Source organism: Rhea pennata, chromosome 17, assembly GCF_028389875.1.
Source record: "Rhea pennata isolate bPtePen1 chromosome 17, bPtePen1.pri, whole genome shotgun sequence".
NCBI lineage: Eukaryota > Metazoa > Chordata > Aves > Rheiformes > Rheidae > Rhea > Rhea pennata.
This window is the reverse complement of record NC_084679.1, coordinates 4,150,054-4,170,666: the sequence shown is the minus strand read 5'-3', so window position 1 is coordinate 4,170,666 and position 20,613 is coordinate 4,150,054. Positions and strand designations below refer to the sequence as shown.

General features: G+C 39.4%; 3 protein-coding genes across 8 annotated transcripts; 1 reads left to right on the top strand and 2 right to left on the bottom strand.

Annotated features, from left to right (window-relative positions):
* Positions 1 to 398: 398 nt before the first annotated feature.
* GTF2H3 (general transcription factor IIH subunit 3) lies at positions 399 to 7,353 on the bottom strand. Of its 3 annotated transcripts, none has more exons than XM_062590003.1 (13): positions 7,329 to 7,353; positions 7,157 to 7,236; positions 6,682 to 6,791; positions 5,964 to 6,127; positions 5,633 to 5,695; positions 5,279 to 5,308; positions 3,801 to 3,829; positions 3,641 to 3,715; positions 3,061 to 3,114; positions 2,275 to 2,343; positions 2,021 to 2,156; positions 1,896 to 1,932; positions 399 to 1,796 (listed from the first exon to the last, which is right to left on the bottom strand). In XM_062590003.1, the coding sequence occupies exons 1-13, from the start codon at positions 7,336 to 7,338 to the stop codon at positions 1,727 to 1,729; spliced, it is 927 nt and encodes a 308-aa protein (XP_062445987.1). In that variant the 5' UTR covers positions 7,339 to 7,353; the 3' UTR covers positions 399 to 1,726. The 3 variants fall into 3 exon arrangements, with proteins under 3 accessions (XP_062445987.1, XP_062445988.1, XP_062445989.1); XM_062590004.1 differs by having other exon boundaries at positions 6,682 to 6,788; XM_062590005.1 differs by having other exon boundaries at positions 6,682 to 6,788; positions 7,188 to 7,334.
* A 58-nt stretch (positions 7,354 to 7,411) lies between these two features.
* On the top strand, positions 7,412 to 12,149 carry EIF2B1 (eukaryotic translation initiation factor 2B subunit alpha). The gene is made up of 9 exons (XM_062589974.1): positions 7,412 to 7,491; positions 7,569 to 7,670; positions 7,774 to 7,910; positions 7,987 to 8,103; positions 8,603 to 8,715; positions 8,990 to 9,058; positions 10,065 to 10,140; positions 10,341 to 10,466; positions 10,839 to 12,149. The coding sequence occupies exons 1-9, from the start codon at positions 7,479 to 7,481 to the stop codon at positions 10,992 to 10,994; spliced, it is 909 nt and encodes a 302-aa protein (XP_062445958.1). The 5' UTR covers positions 7,412 to 7,478; the 3' UTR covers positions 10,995 to 12,149.
* On the bottom strand, positions 11,197 to 20,425 carry DDX55 (DEAD-box helicase 55). 4 transcript variants are annotated; one of them, XM_062589969.1, is made up of 15 exons: positions 20,275 to 20,425; positions 19,894 to 19,944; positions 19,699 to 19,785; positions 19,019 to 19,110; positions 18,832 to 18,894; positions 17,945 to 18,094; positions 17,583 to 17,772; positions 16,892 to 16,974; positions 16,325 to 16,456; positions 15,101 to 15,193; positions 14,287 to 14,401; positions 13,374 to 13,542; positions 12,430 to 12,722; positions 12,158 to 12,297; positions 11,626 to 11,752 (listed from the first exon to the last, which is right to left on the bottom strand). In XM_062589969.1, the coding sequence occupies exons 1-15, from the start codon at positions 20,380 to 20,382 to the stop codon at positions 11,713 to 11,715; spliced, it is 1,806 nt and encodes a 601-aa protein (XP_062445953.1). In that variant the 5' UTR covers positions 20,383 to 20,425; the 3' UTR covers positions 11,626 to 11,712. The 4 variants fall into 4 exon arrangements, with proteins under 4 accessions (XP_062445954.1, XP_062445953.1, XP_062445957.1 ...); XM_062589970.1 differs by lacking the exon at positions 12,158 to 12,297 and having other exon boundaries at positions 11,197 to 11,752; XM_062589973.1 differs by lacking the exon at positions 15,101 to 15,193.
* Between the last annotated feature and the right edge of the window lie 188 nt (positions 20,426 to 20,613).

The window sequence follows — 20,613 nt, the reverse complement described above, 5'->3', positions numbered from 1 at the left end:
GGCGGGGCCGGAGGAGGAAGGGGGCGGGGCCGGAGGAGGAAGGGGGCGGGGCCGGAGGAGGAAGGGGGCGGGGCCGGAGGAGGAAGGGGGCGGGGCCGGAGGAGGAAGGGGGCGGGGCCGGAGGAGGAAGGGGGCGGGGCCGGAGGAGGAAGGGGGCGGGGCCGGAGGAGGAAGGGGGCGGGGCCGGAGGAGGAAGGGGGCGGGGCCTCGCCAGCAAGCTCCTCCCAGAACCTCCCTCCTTACATTATATTTTTACAGCCGTCACTTGCAAGAAGTTCGCGTTGCCAATCCCAAAATCCCAATCGTAAGACCATGTTAGCTTCCTTTTCTTTTTTCTTCCTTTCTTTTTTTTTTTTTTTAATTACAGCACTATCCAGGTGTACTTGAAAAAAAGCCGGTTTTATTACAAGTATTTTATACAAAGCAAATTATAAATACAGTCCTCAAACAAAATGGCATTCAGCAGTTAAACACACTAATAAAGGATTCACACTTATTACAACACTTACATAGACAAAAACCTGATGCAAGTAGCAAGACATTTATATAAATTCCTGTATACATTTTAAAATATATATATATATATATAATCTTTTCCTATGTAGGAAAATTTTATTGCCCCTATACCTTTCAGGAAAACTTCAGTTATTAACTACCAGCTAAAGGATGAAATTACGCAACTATTTAAAAGTTGATTTTTTAATAGCTAAAGCAATGTTTGGAAGAAATAGGCAGCATACCCTTATATTTTGGCATATCAAAAGTACCAATCCAAAATACATAATAAGCCTTCTTTCTAGTCTGTCAAATGCAAGAGGCAAAGCCATGGAATACTTATAAATCTTAATAATAAAAGTCTGCTGTCACATTAATAGTGTTACATATTCTGTCTTCCAGTTTCAAAATACAATCTTAAAGATTAATCATTGAGATTGGATTTGTTGAAACTAAATAAAAAGGGTGGGTTTTATTCATGAATGAAAATAGTTTTCTGTTACTAACCTGCAGTAGAAAAAATACCTCTATTACAAGGCAATATTATTCTAGTGAATATTTATATTCTGAAGAAAAGATATCAAATTGAAAAAGCATCATAAAGACAGTACTGCCAAAGGGAATAAACGAATAAAAACATATGAATGTGCACATGCAAGAGAATTAAATTAACATCTTTCAAAAGGAAGGTGGGTCTAAAAATCATCTGGAAAATTTTGGTTCATTTATTTTGAAAATGATCTTACTTCAAGTCCTCAAAACTGGCAGCAAAACCCAACAGAAAGCTGAAGTCCCTGAACAACATAATGCTAAGGCTCTGATCCTATACTCCAGGAATGGTCATGCCTACACTTTTATATAAACATATGATTGGAAAGAATCAGAACTTTCCAGTCTCTGAAAATTAATCAGACACATTCAACTTTGCAGTGGTCAGTACACCTTCTACTTCACAAGGCCTGTATCTTAAACAAGCTGTATCTTCTGGTTCCTATTTACAACTAAGCACAAGTTACATGTTAATACTTAAATTAACATGTTAATACATGTTAATTTATTACTTAGAGGGCTGCGCAGGAAACATATGATTTAAATATTTATCCCTAAGAAACAAACAGTAACACTGTATACAGTTCTCTTTCATATCCAATAAAAAGTGCCATCAAATTTTCAGGTATATTCCATTGCATGGAATTACTGGAGGAGGTAATGGTTTCTTTACATGATGTTGTTATACAGCTAACTTTAATTTCTTCTTCTTGGCTTTCATGACAGGTGGTAATGATATTTTGAAAGCAGTCCTGAAATAACATTAAAAAAGAAAAGGAAAAAACACAGTTGTCAGATACATTCAACATATTTCCAAAACCACCCCTTAAACAAGAAGAAGAAACACTTACTCGCATGTACTACAAATAGGACTGAAGTTGCAGAATACTGGAAAATAAAAGGATTGGTTGTTTTCACTAAAGTAGTTCCTTTTAAATGTAAGGAATTAGATTTTTTAAAATATTTATAAACTTACTTGACAAGCACACAGAGCAGACATAACCAATTTCAATGAGATTTCGATGACAGAAACAGGCAGCTCTGTAGTCAACATGAATTGGGGGTGGAAGGACAAGCTGTGATCTTTGCTCTTGATCAGGGAGAAATACCCACTATATGAATAAAGAAAAAGTATTTTACAAATTGGTAGAGTATTACCTTGAAAATGTAATCAGTATGATTTCATATCTGCCACAGGAAAAATACAGAAGTGCTCTTTCAGTGACTTACCAGCAAATACTGCAGAAGGGATGGCATGTGGAGCACTTTCAAGTATATGCCACCTGTAATGTCACAAGCCTGGAAAGCAGAGAGCATCATCAGTTCATTCTTACGCATGATGAGATCAACAGAATATTTAAAATATCCACATGCTGCTCAAGACCTGCACGTCCCAAATTCTAAAAAAAAAAGCCAGACATGGTGAAAGAACTAAGAATAGAAATGCTGAGAAAAGTTATAGAGGGAGCAATGGTCCACAGCAGGGAGCACCCCTATTGCTGGAAACAAACACAAACAGTTCCTCCTCCTTTAAGAAGAGCTTTGAAAATCAGCAACTCCAAGTCTTGTTGCACATGGAATAATTTACATCCTGATAAGCTCACAGTGATTATTGTATTCTACATTACGATTCTTGACCAATACAGACATAGTCAAGCATGTCACTACAAAATACATTTAGTCCTATAAAGAGGGCAACAATTTATAGTAATCACATCGAAGGAAAGATCAAACAATATACGTCTATGTTACAATAAAAAGGCCAAACAGATTTTTATGAAAAATATGTAATTAAAGGAAAAGATCTTACAGATATGAAAAAACACCTATGTGCTGTCACACTATGTGTTCACTATGTGAAAACACTATGTGTTTTCTTTCACCATAAACGGTGAAAGAAAGAGTCTCCCTTTCAAGACAAGGCTACAAAAAGAGAGCTTTAAACATGTTGAATTATCTATCATCAAATATCTAAGAACTACTGTAAAACAGAAAATAGGAATAGAAAGTCCATACCTGTTGTAGAAGACTTGAATCAGAGTCTAAGATACAGGCATCAATCAAAATACTCTATAACCAAAATGATGAAACTCATGAAAAACAAATTCAGTCAGAACCAGTGTAACCTCAGTGTTACTGTCTTGATCTGTTTCAGCTATAAATACACTCCACCTAGGTATGCACACATTTCTAAGGCTGCAGGCCCACCACAGACACAGGGAAGCTCTCTTACTTGAGCAGTACACAAATTCAAATTTCCAGCCTCCACTTTCTCATAAATGGCAATAAAAGATCTATCATGAAAGGTACCTCACACACTATCTACGAGGATGAGGTTTTTTTTTTTTTAAAAAAAAAAAGACTGTCTGTACTTCCATAGTAATATCTGACTGGCCTGCTAGACCTTTTCTGTTCAAATGTAGTGACTTAGGTCTGTTTTTTAAACTTCTTCCTTTCACCCTGGCCAGGACAGGCTTCACAACCTTCAAGAAGTCTTTAATCATACCATAATCATAAAGAGAAAAACAATTTTGTTACATTTATACTTTAATAAAAGATAGTATATATCATATAGCATATAAAATGCCAGCTTCACCTGTTTCTGTGCTGCAAAGATCACATTCATGAAATTCATGTATTGCAGTGCGCTGTCTTCTGCAGCTTTTATGACCTATGTAAAGCAATTCAAGCTTGTTAATTTACATAGCGTCACTGTAGTACAAAACGTAAAGAAAACTGATGACAAAAGCTCTTACCAGAATTCTTGATTTAATTTCTTGATTTCCTAAGCATTGAAAAGAAAGAGAAATGCATAAGCACATTGTTTGTATCCCTTGTACTTAGGTAGCATGATCTAATACCTTGGTTAAAGTAGATAAACAACACTGTTTTATATTTTCAGTGGCATTAAGAGTAGCAGAAATACCTGACAAGTATCTGTGGGCTAATTCAGATTTGCTATGAAAGTGGATACCATCTCCACCGAGATGGTATTATTAACCAAAAGCAATTGGATATTGAACAGGAAAGAAATTTTGAAGTTGTTCATTACCAGCTCATTGGTTCAGACACATATCACAAGTATAACAAGGTAATTATCATTGATTAAAGTGATCTGAAATGTGTAGCTGATTCTAGTCCAGTCTCCACCTTGCAAAACCATCTGCACAACTAGTGCTTTTCCTGATTACAGAAGTCATACAGAAAGAACAAGACTGAGTAAGAAATTAAACTAACATCTCAACTCTGCAGAAGATCTCTTTAGAAGAAGATTTGTTCTTCACACAACTTTCAAGAAGTTCTTTGCAACCTTTACTTGTTCTGAAGAGATTCCAGTATTACTCTTCACCCACATGCAAGAGAAAACTAGAATAAGAATATGGACTAATTCTATTAAAGGTAATATTATAAACACTAAGTTGTTTAGCGTTTTCATTATTACCAGTTTAACCCCCTACGGAGCCTGGTCTGACCTGACAGATGCCTATGCCTTGAACACGAGTCTGGAATAGAGACCTTCTGATGTCCCTTTCAAAATAAATTATCCTATGATTCTAAAGCTTCAGAAAAAGAAAGCAACTATAAAGAAGAACAATTTGCATTGCTAAATCTCATCATGTTACAGACTTTTAGTTTGTAAGTATTGCAACAGTTTTTAATTCTCCAAAGAACTGATAGTTCTCCTAATAGTTAGACAGTTCTCTCCGCTGTCTTCAACAATGGATGCTTAATTTCCTTCTTGTTTTAGATGTTTTATCCCCAGCTGGGATAATAATCTTTTTTTTTTTTTAATTGTTCATTATGGAAAATGTTGAAATACCTGCTACAGAGCACTGTGGTCCTTTTAACTGAACTTTGGAATACATTTAAAACTGGACTCTAATTTGTGGAAGCTCAATTTGTGCATTTATGTCTTTTTAGAATCATGTTTGTGTTTTAGTTGGAAGTTCTAAGATTTTTTTTCCCTCAAATTGTAAGATTCTCTTTGCCTTCTGCCTCCCTTACATAAATGCTAAATCAAATCCCTTACTTCTGATCCACCCAGAGCCAGCTCAAATTGGGCAACTTGAAATGATAAGGACAAACCTTTATCTATTACTGCTGATGTGGGAAAGAGAAGTATCAAAATATATGCATGTTTCTTTGTACGTGTATATATATATGCATACGTTATTTCCTATCCTTCCAATTCAAGTATTTATGTAATTACACAAAACAAGAGAAAAAGTATTACCTTTTACCTCTTTGCTCATCCTGTTAATATCTATATTAGTTAGCATTAAGGAATCAACATTCTCTTCTTAGAATTCCCAAGAAGCAGACATAGTATTTCCAAAAATTACCAAAACAGAAATAAATGCAGTATCTGTACTATGTGTTCACCACCTTAGCTAACATACAGTTTAGTGAGCATGATCTGCAGTTATTAGACAAATCATAATTTTAGAGAGAAAACATCCCTGCTTTAACTATTATTACAGAATAGTAACAGTAAGGCCTACAGTGAAGCATAATCAATATTATAAGAAATAGTCTTAAAGAACAGACAGCAATAAAGGCTTTGAAAATTCAGTCATTAAAAGGATACAACAAAGTGCTTTAGCAAGTGATCCTGCTAACAGAGTTTCTGTTTGCTGGCCCCTCATGTCAGCTGCAATACAAGAAAAATTGCAGAAGTTACTTTATATATGAAAACAGCTGCCGAACCTTAGCACACTGAATATGACGTTGGAGTTCTATCTTTGGCAAATGGTATTACTGCAGAGACCCCAAAAGTATCAAGTATGATCCTATCTGCTTTAGACATATTAAAACTCAGAAGATCAAAATAAGGGCCCACACAAACAAAATTTCAACAACTTGAAAGTCTCAGTATTTTGTAATTCTGCATATTAAACCTAGAATTCTCTTTTCCTTACTTTTCGTCATGAGGTCTTTAATCTCCTCTGCAATTGCATCATTTATAGCTGTTAACAATTCATATTTCCCATCTTTGCTACCAGAGCAACTAGATTCCACAAAACTACCGCCATCTCCAAAGAGATCTGCAAAAGTCCAGTGCTTCCCAGGGTACAAGAAACGACTAAAAGAAAAGAACAAAGCATTAATATTTTGCCAATAAGCTTATAAAGGGGAAAAAACACATAAATTAACCAGCTGCAGACAGCAATACTCAAAAGTATAGCTTCTAATAATTTTAACACTTTAAAAAGATTACATAAGCCAGACAATCTTCAAAACCAAAATGGAGCAATGCCCACATTCACTCCCTTCCTTTCAAGAGACAGTTTATGAAAATCAGGAAACAGCTGCCGTGCCTATATGTTCCTGAGACTCACAAATAACTGGAAGGAGGGTGGGAGAGGGAGAATCCACTAAACAGAAAGATTTCTCTACTTCTGTTGTTCTATTCACTGCATGTCTCCCCCTGTAATATACATATATTTTATTTGTTAAGTAAAAAATACATTTTATTTATTTCCCATTCTGTTTTAATTAATTTCCATTTCTAAGAGAATGGTAAGTTACACATTTTAAACTTAGATTCAATAATAAACTACAGTTCAACAAGGACTTCAGGAGAGAGCTGCAGGAAAAAGCACTTTAAATGTGTACAGCAGCAAGAAGCAACTTCACCTTTCCTGCGTGTGACTCGCTATGACAGCCAGCCTGTTGGTACGGTTCATGAACAAGTGAGAATTTCCCAGGACCATCACTGCGTCCATGCATTTTGACAGGGTGAACTGCTGAAAAATAGCAGAAAGCAGATATAGCGCAAGAGCGTTTATAGCTAAGTTATTCAGAAGGAATAGCTGAACTCAAATAACTGAAGAGCGGAAAGAATTTGAATTTTAGGATGCAGAAGGAGGTTCGTTTCTTGATAGGAAGCATTTAGGAAGAAGAAAGAAAAGGTTCAAACAATGCAGTAGAGGGAGCAGGCGCTTTAAGAGCGTTCCCAGGGACGCTGTATCAGTTTTGCCGGACGAGAGCAGCTCAGCTCCGGAGCCAGGGCGCTGCCCCGCCTGTCGGCCGCTCCCCAAGGAGCAACCGCCCGGCGCGCGGACGTTATTTCCTCAGGGAAGCTCGGCGGCGGGGCCGCCGGAAGCGGTACCTCAGCTTCCCCCAGCGCCCTCTTCCCCCACCAGATCGGGTTGGTGTCAACGATGACGACCAGCAGGCTCAGCTCGTCATCTGAAAGACAGAGCACACGGCGGCGTCACGCCGGGGGACGCCGCGGGCCCCGGGGAAACGCCGACGCCGCGGGCCGCCCGCGCCCGCCTCACCCGCGCTCATGGTGCCGCGCGCCGCCTCCCCCCTCCCCACCCCCGCCGCGGCGCCGCGGTGACGCCACGGCGCGCGGCGTGACGTCACGCGCAGGCCGGCCGTTGGGGAGCGGAGCGGAGCGGAGCGGAGCGGAGCGCAGCGCCGCCGCCATGAGCACGGAGGGTAACGGCGGGTGCGGGGCGGTGGGGAGGGCGCGGGGGGCGGCCGCGCCGGACCTGACGGCCGCCTTCGCCTCGCAGATCTGATCGAGACCTTCCGGGCGCAGCTGAGGGACGACCCCGACGTGTCCTCGGCCGTGGCTGCCATCCGCGCGCTGCTGGGCTTCCTCAAGCAGGACCGAGGTGGGCCCGGGCCCCCCTCCCCTTCCCGCCCCGGGGCTCCCCGCGGCCAGGCCCGTGTCGGCGAGCCCCGGGCCTGCCCTCACCCCGCGCCCCCCATCCCCAGGCGAGACCATCCAGGGCCTGCGGAAGAGCCTGCGGACCGCCATCGACACGCTGTCCCGCGTGGACTCCTCGGTGGCCGTGTCCTCTGGCGGGGAGCTCTTCCTGCGCTTCATCAGCCTCACCTCGCTGGAGTACTCCGTAAGGGCAGCGTCCTCCCGCCTCCCCTCCCAGCCCCCCTCGCCCGCCTCACCGCGGGCTTCGCTCTGCTTTCCAGGACTACTCCAAGTGCAAGGAGATCATGATCGAGCGAGGGGAGATCTTCCTCAGGAAGGTCTCCCTGTCGAGGAACAAGATCGCCAAGCTCTGCCACCCCTTCATCAGAGATGGTGCTGTAAGTAGGCCGAGGCCGGGTCGCTCTCCTGTGGGTGCTCTGCTGCTTCCAGTGATGGGGGAAATGGGGGAACTGGAGGGGAGTGACATTTATTAGCATCCATTTATGACAGTGTTGTCTGATGGTGGCTTTTGTGGATACACAAGCATAACATCACCTCACCGCTTTAATTTCTAACACTTTTCCCCTCCCCCTACATCCATTTCTATGCAAACCAGCATTAATTTGTGGTCAACTTCTAAGAGATGCTGGGAATAACAACATGAACTTTCCACTGAAAGTATTAGTTCTCATCTCTTGGCAGCATCAAGGCTGCTGCATAAAGTCCAGCTCAGAGTGGTTTGCTGTCCTATAATTTGTACAATACAAGTGAACAAATGACATACAGTATTATTTAAAGTTGATGGACAGTTGTGTCTAGTAACACCCATGATACCACAATAAAAAACAAAGGTTCTGCAAAGCTCAGCAAAAAGTAATATTTGGGTTTTTTTGACAGCGAATACTGACACATGCCTACTCAAGAGTGGTCCTCAGAGTGTTAGAAGCAGCTGTTGAATCAAAGAAGCGATTCAGCATTTATGTCACCGAATCACAGCCAGATCAAGCAGGGCAAGTGCACATTAATTTGGGGCTTTATCTATCAGCCAGCAACAAATCTGTCATATCTTAACAAAAGCTAAGTTTGTTTGCATCGTTTTAAAGGGTAACTATACCACTAATGATGTCAGATTATTCTGTCTATTTTGCCTTAGGGGGAACATCACAATCCAAAACTAGTGGCAAGGGAACATGGGCAGTCATGAGTTTCCGTTTTTCAGGCAATATTTTTCTAGTGTTGTCTTTAAACAAAGACTTTTAAGCTTCAAACATGCTATTTTCATAGGCAAAAAATGGCAAAAGCCCTGAGGAAGCTGAACATTCCTGTGACTGTGATTCTAGATGCTGCAGTTGGGTAAGTCTGATCATTACATCTTAACATTGTTCACCTCAATTTTACTTTGACAGTGTTACATATATTCCTAGAAGCGTGTTCAAAGCACAGAGGTGGTTACTTAGTCCATCACAGTCACCAAACAAGCTAAACAAGTTAATCCTTTTGATGCACAGTTAGGAGAATACGCCTGCTAAAAATACTCCTAAAATATGCTGATATTTGTGTATTAGAATGAAGACTGAAGTCAGGCCTAAGCATAGGATTTGGGGATATATGGAAAAAAAGAACTGAGGTGCTGTGCAAAAAGGCTACATTTTTTTTTCTAATTTACATACAGTAAGCACTATTTTTTTAAGCTAATTGCTAAATTACTACTGTGTAGTAGTAAACGCAAATAGCAAATACAAGTAGCAAATACAAAATATAAGAACTTTTATAAATCTAAACCCCAGTTCTTACATTACTGCCAAATACATGTCAGACTGCCTCCAAGATAAGAATACATATCAGTGTGATTACTAACACAGCTGTAATCTAGTGAAGAGTTGGCTTGACCAGACAATATGCAAGTGTTGTGTAATACATTAAATCTCTCCTCTGCAGAATGCTTAGTTGATGGTTTGCTTTTTAGATCGGTAGTTCCAATGAATAAAACATGTTGGAGGGATGTAAAGAAAGGTAGACAAGTTTCTGGCCAAGGATATTACAATGCAGAGTTAAGCTTCACAGTGTAGTTAGTATCTTATTGAGATACCTGTGTTCCTGTAGCTAGATTACCCGTAGTCAGATTCAGCTTCTCCAAGCCTTTCTACAATTGCCAAGGTTAGGTATGACTGGAGAAAACATAGTTATTGAATATTCCTGCTTGGGAAGCAGAGGAAAGCTCATTAGAAGGGTATGTAACAGCAGGTTTACTTGCCTAGGTAGCTAGGACTAGTTCAGAAAAAAAGAACAATTGTTTGCATTACTAATTCCTGCTATGTTTAATAAGTCATGGCTCTCTTTCCCCCCTCCCTTCAAACAGCTACATTATGGAAAAAGTGGACCTGGTGTTAGTTGGTGCTGAAGGTGTAGTTGAAAGCGGAGGAATTATTAACAAGGTAATAGGTAGTGAATTTATTACATTATTCTGTAAACTCTAGATTCTTGGTGTTTGGTTTCTTTGAAGCTTTCAGGGCTTTTTCAAAAATCTTTTCTATTTGGACATTATCCAAGAAAAGTCTCTTTCTTTGTGGAAACATTACTACATTCTCTCACACTAGCACTGAATCTGCATATTGTTTTCCATCTGTCTCCACAGATTGGCACTAATCAGATTGCTGTGTGCGCCAAAGCTCAGAATAAGCCATTCTATGTTGTAGCAGAAAGTTTCAAATTTGTAAGACTTTTCCCTCTAAATCAGCAGGATGTTCCAGATAAGTTTAAGGTAAGAGAAATTCAGCTAAGATGCACACCTACATATCTATGAATATTTTTTTTTTTCTGAGGATGTCTTTAACTTATCTGGATTTCTCTAGTATATATAATATCTAACATTTAGTTTCTAAAGGAGTTCTTTTGGGGCACAGGAGCAGCAGAGGGGAAGAAACAGCTAAATCGAGACATTTCAGCACTACAGATTATATTCCATACAGAATATAACAGTTGAGGCCAAGAAAGCCCTAGCCTATGCCTCATTTATAGCAACTGACTTCTTTCAGTGATATCAAATAGCTGCTCAAGACTAGCTCTGCCCTTGCCCAGAAGAGGTTTTCAGCTTGCAGTTGTGTGGTAACCAATGATCTCTGTTTTTTCCTAGTACAAAGCAGACACTCTGAAAACAAGTCAAAACCTAACAGAGGAGCATCCCTGGATTGACTACACATCACCATCACTAATCACATTACTCTTTACAGACCTAGGAGTACTGACTCCATCAGCTGTCAGTGATGAACTTATTAAACTTTATCTGTAACAAAGACAGACTCAGTATACAGAATGTATTATTACCTTCTTCAATGACCATCACAGCAGTAAGAACTTGAAAGATGATGTAAGTTATATGACCATAGTAAGGAGAAGACAGTTGACTGATGTAACAAGCAGCCTCCTTGAATTTTTAAGGCAAAACATCACATATGAATGGACCACTGTTTTAAAAAAAATGTTGCTACAGCTTCTAAAGGCTTTAAATAATTTATTTAAAGGGTGGAATGTTTTGATATTGTAAAATAAAATACCTTACTGTGTTTTCAAACTCATTCTGAGGTATGCTGTGACTTACTGGTCTGGGACAGATGTGATACCTGCCTGAACAGAACAAAACTGAAGTGCACAAAGATCCTGCTAACGGAAATCTGATGCTCCTCGCACACTGTACAAGAGCAGTGTTTTTAGGTTTGTTCTTAACTGCAGGCATGTTTGTACTTCCACTGAAATATTTATGGAAGCCAGGTCTCTTATAGGAAGAAGTTATCAGTTGTTCTCTGTATTATTATTTTGTTATAAAAATACAGTTTTATTGAAATAGGTAGCATTTTAAAGAGGCTGGTTGACAGTCTTGTTCTAATCTTCAGACTCCAAGTCAGACGCAGTTTCTGCTTTGAGTCTACTTTGGCTGCCTGTTAGTCTCTTTTCAAACTCTTCTTCACTAATTTTGCCCTTCTTTAATCTTTTCAAGAGTCTGGTGTCATTCAGCAGCTCCTCCATGTCCTCATCTTCAATATCAGAGCCCTGTTGACAGTTGAAAAACAACAATTAAACAGCTGAACACCCAGAAGTGCCCTTCCTAGTTGACTAGTACCAGTTCTTCTATTAGTTGTCATCTACTGCTATCCTATATTCATTAATAATTTTATACTGTGACTCATTTGAGAATAATTTAATACAGTTGCAAAGCAGATAGAAAACAGGACACAAACATTGCTAAAGGTTAAAAATGCTCTATTAGTAGCAGAATGAGTGAATGAAGGACAGTAAGAAAAGCATTAATTAGATGATAGGCTTTTTCTAACGTTTATTCCTACATAATACTAAAATGTTCCCAAGGAAATTCTGGGCTTAGAGTAAAAGGAATCAAAAGTGCATGGTCTTCTAAATAAACAGTATCTTTCTTCAGTTAAAAAGTAAAGTGCTCACTGGGGTGTTTCTTCTAGTGTTGTTCTTTGCCTGTACTGGATTCTACAAGCCATGGGGTTTGAATTCTCACAGTATACATGGTGCTTCCCCCACCACACACATCCACCAGGGGAGGTTTTACAACAGTGCCTATAGGGGCCCTAGAAAGTCAATGCAGACAGTCAGCAATTCTGCAGTGCACCCAGCTCCTGTCAAACTAAAATCCTATTGCTTTTTGCCTTTTGAAAGCATGTTGCAATGGCATGCAGTTTAATAGAATGGTCAGAGTTTACCTCTTCACGCTTCCTTTTAGCTGTTGCTTTCTTTTTCTTTTCCCTTTTGGCTTTTTGCTTTGACCAGGCCTTGTTCTTTATAAATTTTTTTTTCCCTCCATTTTCCTGTCTTTCCTTTCTTTGTTGTTCTAATTGTTTTTGTCTCTGTTTTTCTCTATTTTTGTCCTTAAATGGAATGGAGTCTGTATTAACAGTGACTGGAATAAAGTCTGAAAAACATTTTCCTCTTAGTTCAGGCATCTTTGGCATCTTTAGCAAGGCAAAACCTTTGGCAAGACTAGCAAAATCCAGATCTGTTAAAATAAAGATTATAAAGTGAGTTTATTGCAGGATAAAAGGTTAGCCTAATTTAGCAAATCACAGAGAAAAATACTACTATACTGCTTACTTTCTACACTTAATACTCATAACAAAACAAAATCACTCCTGTTCATGCTTAATGCTTTGTTCTCCCCAGCCCGTTCTGTAGAAAACGGAGATCCAGGACTTTCAAAAGAACTCTGTTTCCTAGAGGCGTGTTCAGGCTTTCAGAATGACTTGAAATGAGCTCATCTCATTTAATGAGCAATTAATTGCTCTTTGATTTCCAAAGGTGTAATTCAAGTCACAAAACAAAACAACAAAAAAAAACAGCAGGGACAAGAAAACATGACATTTTAGTGTGTGGGGTTTTGGTTGTGTTTTTTTTTTTTGTTTGTTTGTTTGTCTGTTTCTTTTTGGTAAAACGGGATATTCACCTTCCCTAAAGAAAAGCCATTCATTCAGAATCAGGTAACATTCAACTCAGATGATGTCAAATACTGTCAGCATATGACATTGCAGAAAGTGGCTTTGAGAACAAGAATCAATACTTGTATCTTCTGCACAGTAACACTATTTTTTGCTAAACCAAATACAGTATTCTGCAGAATAGTAAAATGATAATAGCCCCTGCTGAGAATTACCTTTTATTCGAAAGATCAAATTACATTCATGTTTGGCATAAGCCTGGATGTAAGACACAAATGCTTTCATTCCTTTCTCAAACACAGCTCTGTCAGCTAGGGCCATAGACTTCAGTTTTGGAAGATGATTTAACACATTTCTCTGTGGTTTCATTTCCTGCATGGGACACTGAAAACCAAAAAAAGAAATACAAAATTTTAGCTGAATGATTAAAAATGAATTATAAAGTTTCAAACACAAAGTTCTTCTCCAAATAATCTTCAGTGAGCTTTGAGGGCAGGGTATTTCCCCCTAGTCCTATTTTTTTAAACTCTTAGCTTACTTCCTTTCTCCCTACCCCCTCCTTTAGTTGGTCATTTCAACATTCCAGGCTTACAAACAGTTGTTCTAGCCTGGGAGAAGGGCTCCCACAATGCAGCTCAGAAGAGGCAAGACCTTCATTTAACGCCTCATCAAGCTACATTCTCAACTGCAGACCTCTAGAGAATTTATAAAATTAATTCCATTAATGCAGAATCAGATAAGGGAATTGATCCAAGTTAGAAATAAACTTTTTTCTGGCAGGTTTATTTTTCAGCAGCACAGAGGGACAGCATAAGAAGTGGTGGTGCAGTGGAAGCCAGTATTGTGTTCCAGAAATGCTCAATCTATACCCTTGGAAAAATAATTTCCTTACTAGATGCATAATATGTTCCTCAGTAGCTAAAACAGGCAGCAACTGCAGTCTAACAAGTAGTTGAATGCAACAATTAATAAAAAGCTCATCTTTTTTAATTATTTGCCTCTACTAAAATTTATGCATATGATCTTAAGCCCTATGAATTCCAATTTTAAAATTCCTATCACTGATCTTCTGGAGTCTGTTTGTCTCCTTACCCTTTCCTGCTTAGGGGAAAGGAAAAGTCTACTCACCTTTTGGTTGATTGAGAGAAAGTTAACATAAGACTCTTCCATGGGAAGCAAAAATACGAGTGCACTGCCTACATTGCCAATCCGGGCTGTTCGACCACACCGATGCACAAAGGCACTGAAACATGACATAGAACTGGTTTAACAGATGTTCAGTTTGTTGTTAAAGTATTAGATAGTGAGTGAAAGGGCAAGTCCTATGGAATGAAAAATCCAGAGTGCTGGGTACTTTTGACCCAAACTAGTCATTTTAACAATTAACAGGAATCACTGAAATACAACACAACAGATACGTAACAGTCCCACTCTCAATTCTCAGGAATGTGTACTAAAACAAGGTGCATCTCGCTTGGGATGGGGGAGTTCTAGGCAAGTTTAGGAAGAATTAATGCAATGAATTTAAAATGCAAGGAAAAGCTCATTTCATTTAAACTTTCAATGTACCATCCCTGAACAGCTCTGTGTTTGCTTTCATCTCTACTCTCATTCACCCTAGTATCTCACTTCCCATTACTTCTTTGATATTCTCATACAATCCCTTACAGTGGAGAGTCTCCTTCTACAAATATAAGTGGTGAAAGCCATTTTAATTAACCCATTTGATGTCTGTATGTGTAACACATGTGACATTAAAATCATATCAATTACAACAAAATTGCCATGTTCCAGTCTCCCTTGTTCACGTACTGTGTGTTTGTTCAGACTTTCAGGCAAAGAGTAAATGTGTTTTCTACAGTAGTATGTTCCCAATTTATATTTGAACAGTACAGTAACATGAGCATAAGCAGAGTAAAGGTTCTAAGATGTAAAATTGTACCTTGCACTGCTAGGTGGATCATACTGTAAAACCCAGTGTACTTCTGGAATGTCTATGCCACGGGCCATCACATCAGTGCAAACTAAAATGCCACTAGGAAGAAGATAAAGCATGCTTTCATTAAACTGTCACTTAGTGAGACGTACCAGTCTCCCCACAACTGTGCATTATGCAGCCATGCTGGAAAATGAGGAACAAAATGTTTTAAAATATTCATGTTCTGAAAGGAAACAACGAAGCATAAGCTAGTCACAGCTTTCACCACATAAAAATTCTAGATAACATTACAAAAAAGGAACATGGTTTATGAAGGAGCAAACATACCACTTAAAAAAAAAAAATCAATTCCTTACTACAAGTTCTATTTTAATTCACCATTTGCATTCACCACAACTGATACAAATATTATAAATGTTTTAATAAAAGACCTAACAAGCTGACAGTTTGGGCATGTTAATTTTAAAAAGTTGCTCTTCCACTCTGTTGGTAATTCTTTCTTTTTAAATACAAAAAGCTAAAACTCAATTCCCATGCAATGAAAATGACAGCAAACAGAACCAGTTTCTCTTTATTGAGTATCCTGCAAAGTGACAAGGAATACTTTTCTGCAGGTAAAACACAGTATCATGTTGTCATATGCTTCATAACATGCTAATAAAATAAAATCTTGGGTTTCTAGTCTGGTCACCAGATATGAGAAGGTTACGTTCACTACCATCTCCCTTCTGACAGATACATTTATACTGCAAGCTAAGGTGGGATTGCAGCACACATCAGTACAGCGTGCCCACAGCAGCAGTGGGGATGCGCTTCACAGTGTGTAGGTTTGACTAGCAAGTGCAACACAAACTTTTGAGGAACTCCAGCTGCAGGATATCCATGTCCCTGCATCTTTCATGCTGCTACATGGATTATCTAAATTAGGCTGGACATGCTCCAGTCATATTTTCATTTTGTTTGGGATTATGCTTTGTGTACCTAAGCATAATTTACATCCTTTACAAATACATTGATTTCTCTCTCATTCAAAACCGTAGCACGATTATTATTTCCGATTTACATCATTTGCACTACCCTAACTCTGTAAGCAGTTAATTGTATCATTCTCATCAGCACAACCCCACTCTTATGCACTTAAGTGGCACAAGCACATTGTCAGGCACAATTACACATCTCTTACTATTTTTTCTTTTAGATGAGTTAAGTCTGTTCATAGATTCTTACCCTGGGAGCTTCCGAAACTCAGTAAAAATCTTGTTGCGTTTGTGTTTCATTTTCCCATGAATGCACATTATTTTCACTTGTTTAATTAAGGATTCCAAAGCCTTCCCATAGTATTCCACACAGGCACATGTACTGTTGTAATAATAATAATAATAATAATAATAATAATAATAATAAAGGCATAAAAGCAAACGCTTATGTGACATTTTTAATCTGATTTAGACAGTCATGCTAACACAGTCAAAGATCTTTCAGAAATCGATACTATGGTCTATTTTTATTCAAAATAGGCACACCATTTTTATAATTAACATATAACTGTCTGCAACACCTTAAAATGCATATAAGATTCATATGGTCTGCTTAGTAAAGTACACTGCAATCCTCACTCAAAGCAATGATCAATTGCTTCTTAAACATCATGTTCTACAAGACAGCTGTTAAAAATCCATCTCCTTGTAAAATATAAGCACTCTGGGCCAAAGACTTTTCAACACTGAGCAGAGTTTTGGAATTTAAGTAATAAAACACTGCACTATTTTCACAACAAAACCCAAATTGAATTACCTGAAAAAGACCAGATGTTTTTCCTGTTTGTGTTGTCGAAGAAAATGCACCAACTGATTAAATTTTTCATCTGCTTTGCATATCTACACAACGCAAAAGAAAAAAAAAAGGTTAAAAAAAAGAATCCAATACAATGATTTGCCCATTCTCTCCATTCACTGGGGCTCATTTGTGCACTGATAGAGGCCTACTGACATAATATTTTGATACTGATCATGTGTACCACAATACATCATACAGGGTATTACCCTTTTATCTATATTAAGTAAAAATAAAAAATTAAGCTCCCAGTCCTCCCATTCCCAGCTGTAACACATTTCTTACAGTAATATCTCAGGTTTTCCCCAGTCACTTCCCTAAAATAGCCAGATATCCCTCCCACATCCTCTCACTGTAAAGAAATTCAGGAGTCACAGAGCCGCAGCTAGTTTTGGGTTACGACACTTCCTGCCTGGTCAAACAGGACAGGCAACAAAACTCATACAGCAGCCAACAACACGGTTACTAATTTGGATCTTTCTCCTTAGCTTGGTTACTGATCTTCAGAGACCCTGCAAGAGCTTTGTATCTTTCAGACCTCTATGTCCTCTGTCAGTGAGGCCAAAATTGGCCAGGACTTACAAAGTTATTGATGGGGTCAGAGAAAAGCAAGAGGGAATGACAGACTATCACAAAGCACAGAGGAACGCACCATGTAATAGTTCTCCAGGCGTGTTGGAGTTTTCTGAGTGTTGCTCGCTGCAACTCCCTTCTCCTTCACTGAGATGCGGACAGGATTCCGAAGACCTGCTCTCACCAGGTTCTCCACTTCTTGAGTCTGAGTTGCTGAGAACAGCCCTGTCCGTCTCTGCTTGGGCAAAAAGTCCAGAATGGCATTTAAACTGAAAGTAAGCACATATAAAACATAAATATCCCAACATTTCCCTCAAGTAGTTTAATCACTGCAACAAACCTAGTTTTACAATTCAGTTGTAGGGCAGGCTCCCACATATAAATCTTCCATAAGCTAATTTAAAACTTCAGAAGTATTGCTGGAATGTATTATTTAAATACCTTGCTTCAAAGCCCATATCTAAAAGTCTGTCTGCTTCATCTAATACCAACACATCAAGTGACTTCACACAGCTTGCTAGATCCAGCCCATCCGCTTTTCTTCTGAAGAGATCTTCCAAGCGGCCTGGTGTAGCAACAATGATGTTCCCACTGTTTGTGATAAGGACACACAGAATTTTTTTAATTACATAAGTTAACAATTCTGAGAGGGTGACTAATACAATTATCACACCATAAACCTGCATTTAAATTAATCGGTTGTTAGTGGATAATAATAATAATAAAAAAATCAGTTTGCTACTACTAACCGTATTCACATTTCAGTTGCTTAGATACTATGTTGATTGGAATAAAATTCTCCGTTGAAAGCACATGATTTGTGGTACTATATATTTAGAATATACTTAGCAGCTATAAAAAGCAATTGTCAGCTAAAAGAAATCCTTGCTACTTCCATGCAAAAGCCAGTGGCAAATAAGTGTATGTATTTTGCTTCAAAATGTATCCATCAGTATCACCACAGAATACTTCAAAAAATTTTCAGCAGCTCAGTCTTGATCTCATTAGAACCTACTGTTGGTACATTTACACTAAAAGGAGGCACTCAAGATATTAAGTGAAAACAGTTTTCAACTCACCATGCTGTACATCATTCTCCATCCAGAAAACATGTACTGATTTCACATACGGTCCCTTCCTACTGTCTCACTACCTTCTCATTAAGTCACATCTAGCTCAAGGAAAAGAATCCACAACTACTTCAGCAGATGCTCTGACATACTTAAGCAGCACCATCAAATTTTAGGATGCTCTAACTTGAAAACTCTAGGGACTAGGAAAAAAAACAACTGAGAGGCATCAGTTGAAATTACCGACAATCAACTTACCCATGTTCTTTAAACTTTTCAACATCTTCCATAGGATTTCTACCACCAATTAAAAGAATCTGACTAAAACAAACAACAACAACAAACAGTAAGATTTGAGCCATCTTTGGTTTTTGCCAGTTTATGAATCACAGAAGTCCAAAAAAAAAAAGGGTTGGTTGTCATCACAAGTCTAAAGTTCACCCACCTAAACTCAGGGAAGTGTTTTGTGAAATGCGATAGCACCTCATCAATTTGAATAGCTAGTTCTCTTGTTGGTGTGATAATTATAGCTCCAACCTGCATATGGAAAAAAAAAAGAAAAAGGAAATTATGGAAAATGACAAAATAAAGATGTAGGCAAAATGGTCCCTTACAAGGTAAGCAAATATAAACCATGCTTATAAAACACTTCCAAAAGAAATGTAATGAAGTATACTGAATAACAAAACATCCATGAAAGAGGTTTTAAATCAGCCTGCAAAATACCTATGCTCAAAGACCAGTATCTGATAATATTTGACTGCAAATAATAGTACAACTATTGTGTATATTAAAATGTATACAAAGTCAATAGATGCTAAAAAGCATCTGGTCACAGTCTCTTGTTTGCAGTATATCATATTTTATATTTTAAAACATTTTCCTAACAACTCAGAAGCCAGTTTTGATTGTATCAAATATAAACAGTAACTAAGTGCAAAGAAAGTACCCTATTATATTTTTCTAATTTTAAACAGTTTGTTAATGCTGTGCTAAACAGCTGAACAGGCAATGATTTTGTGTATGCAATTTTACTTATATATACTTTTACTGAAATCCTTAATTTTATCTATATATTCTAAAAAAACATATTTAAACATTCAGAACTGAGGAACTTAATCTTACCTGCATTTTCTTTAATTTTTCTTCCCGTCTGAGAAGAATTTCTAGGATGGGAATAACAAATGCTAAAGTTTTGCCGCTGCCAGTTACCTGCAAGAAGCAAAATAGAGTCACCCCTTTCTCAGACCCAAAAAGGGGAAAAACGAGGAAACCATTTGGAAAAAAAAAAAAAAACAAACAAAAAAAAAAAACACTCACCGCTTCTGCAGCAACATCTTTATTACTCATAAAGAGAGGAATGGTGGCAGACTAACAAAAAAACAAAAAAAAAAAGCAAAAACAGAAACAGCACGTGAGTAGTTGAACCTGGGCTCGTTTACTGACTAAACCTCACCGAGGCCAAGCGTCCCCCTCTACCCACCCGCCCCCGAGATAGCAAAGCTGTCGTGAACATAACCGAGCCGTGCTACTGATAGGAAAACCGAGCGCAGAGGCTTCACCGGCTTTGGCAGCGAGCGACTGCTCCGGGCTAGGACCAGGCCCTTGGCACCGCCGGCCCCCTCGACCAGGCCTGGCTCTCCCGGCGCGGCTCGCACCTGCCCCGGGCCTTCCCTCTGCCAGGGAAGGGCGGCCCCTCACCTGCACGGGAGTCATGCGGGCGAAGCCGAGGCTGCGCAGCGCCCGCAGCACGCCCGGGCTGAGCGCCACGGGCAGCGAGGCCCAGCTGCCCTCCGTCACCGCCTCCATCTTGGGCGGCCGCGTCCGCCGCCCGCGGCGAGTCCGCCCGGAAACAGGCGCCGCCCCGCGCCCGTTCCGCCCCGCGCCCGTTCCGCCCCGCGCCCGTTCCGCCCCGCGCCCGTTCCGCCCCGCGCCCGTTCCGCCCCGCGCCCGTTCCGCCCCTTTTTCGTGTCCTTTGGAGGAAAACGAGAGCGAACAAGCTGTGCACGACGAAGAGCTGCTCGCTATCGCCGAGTCCTG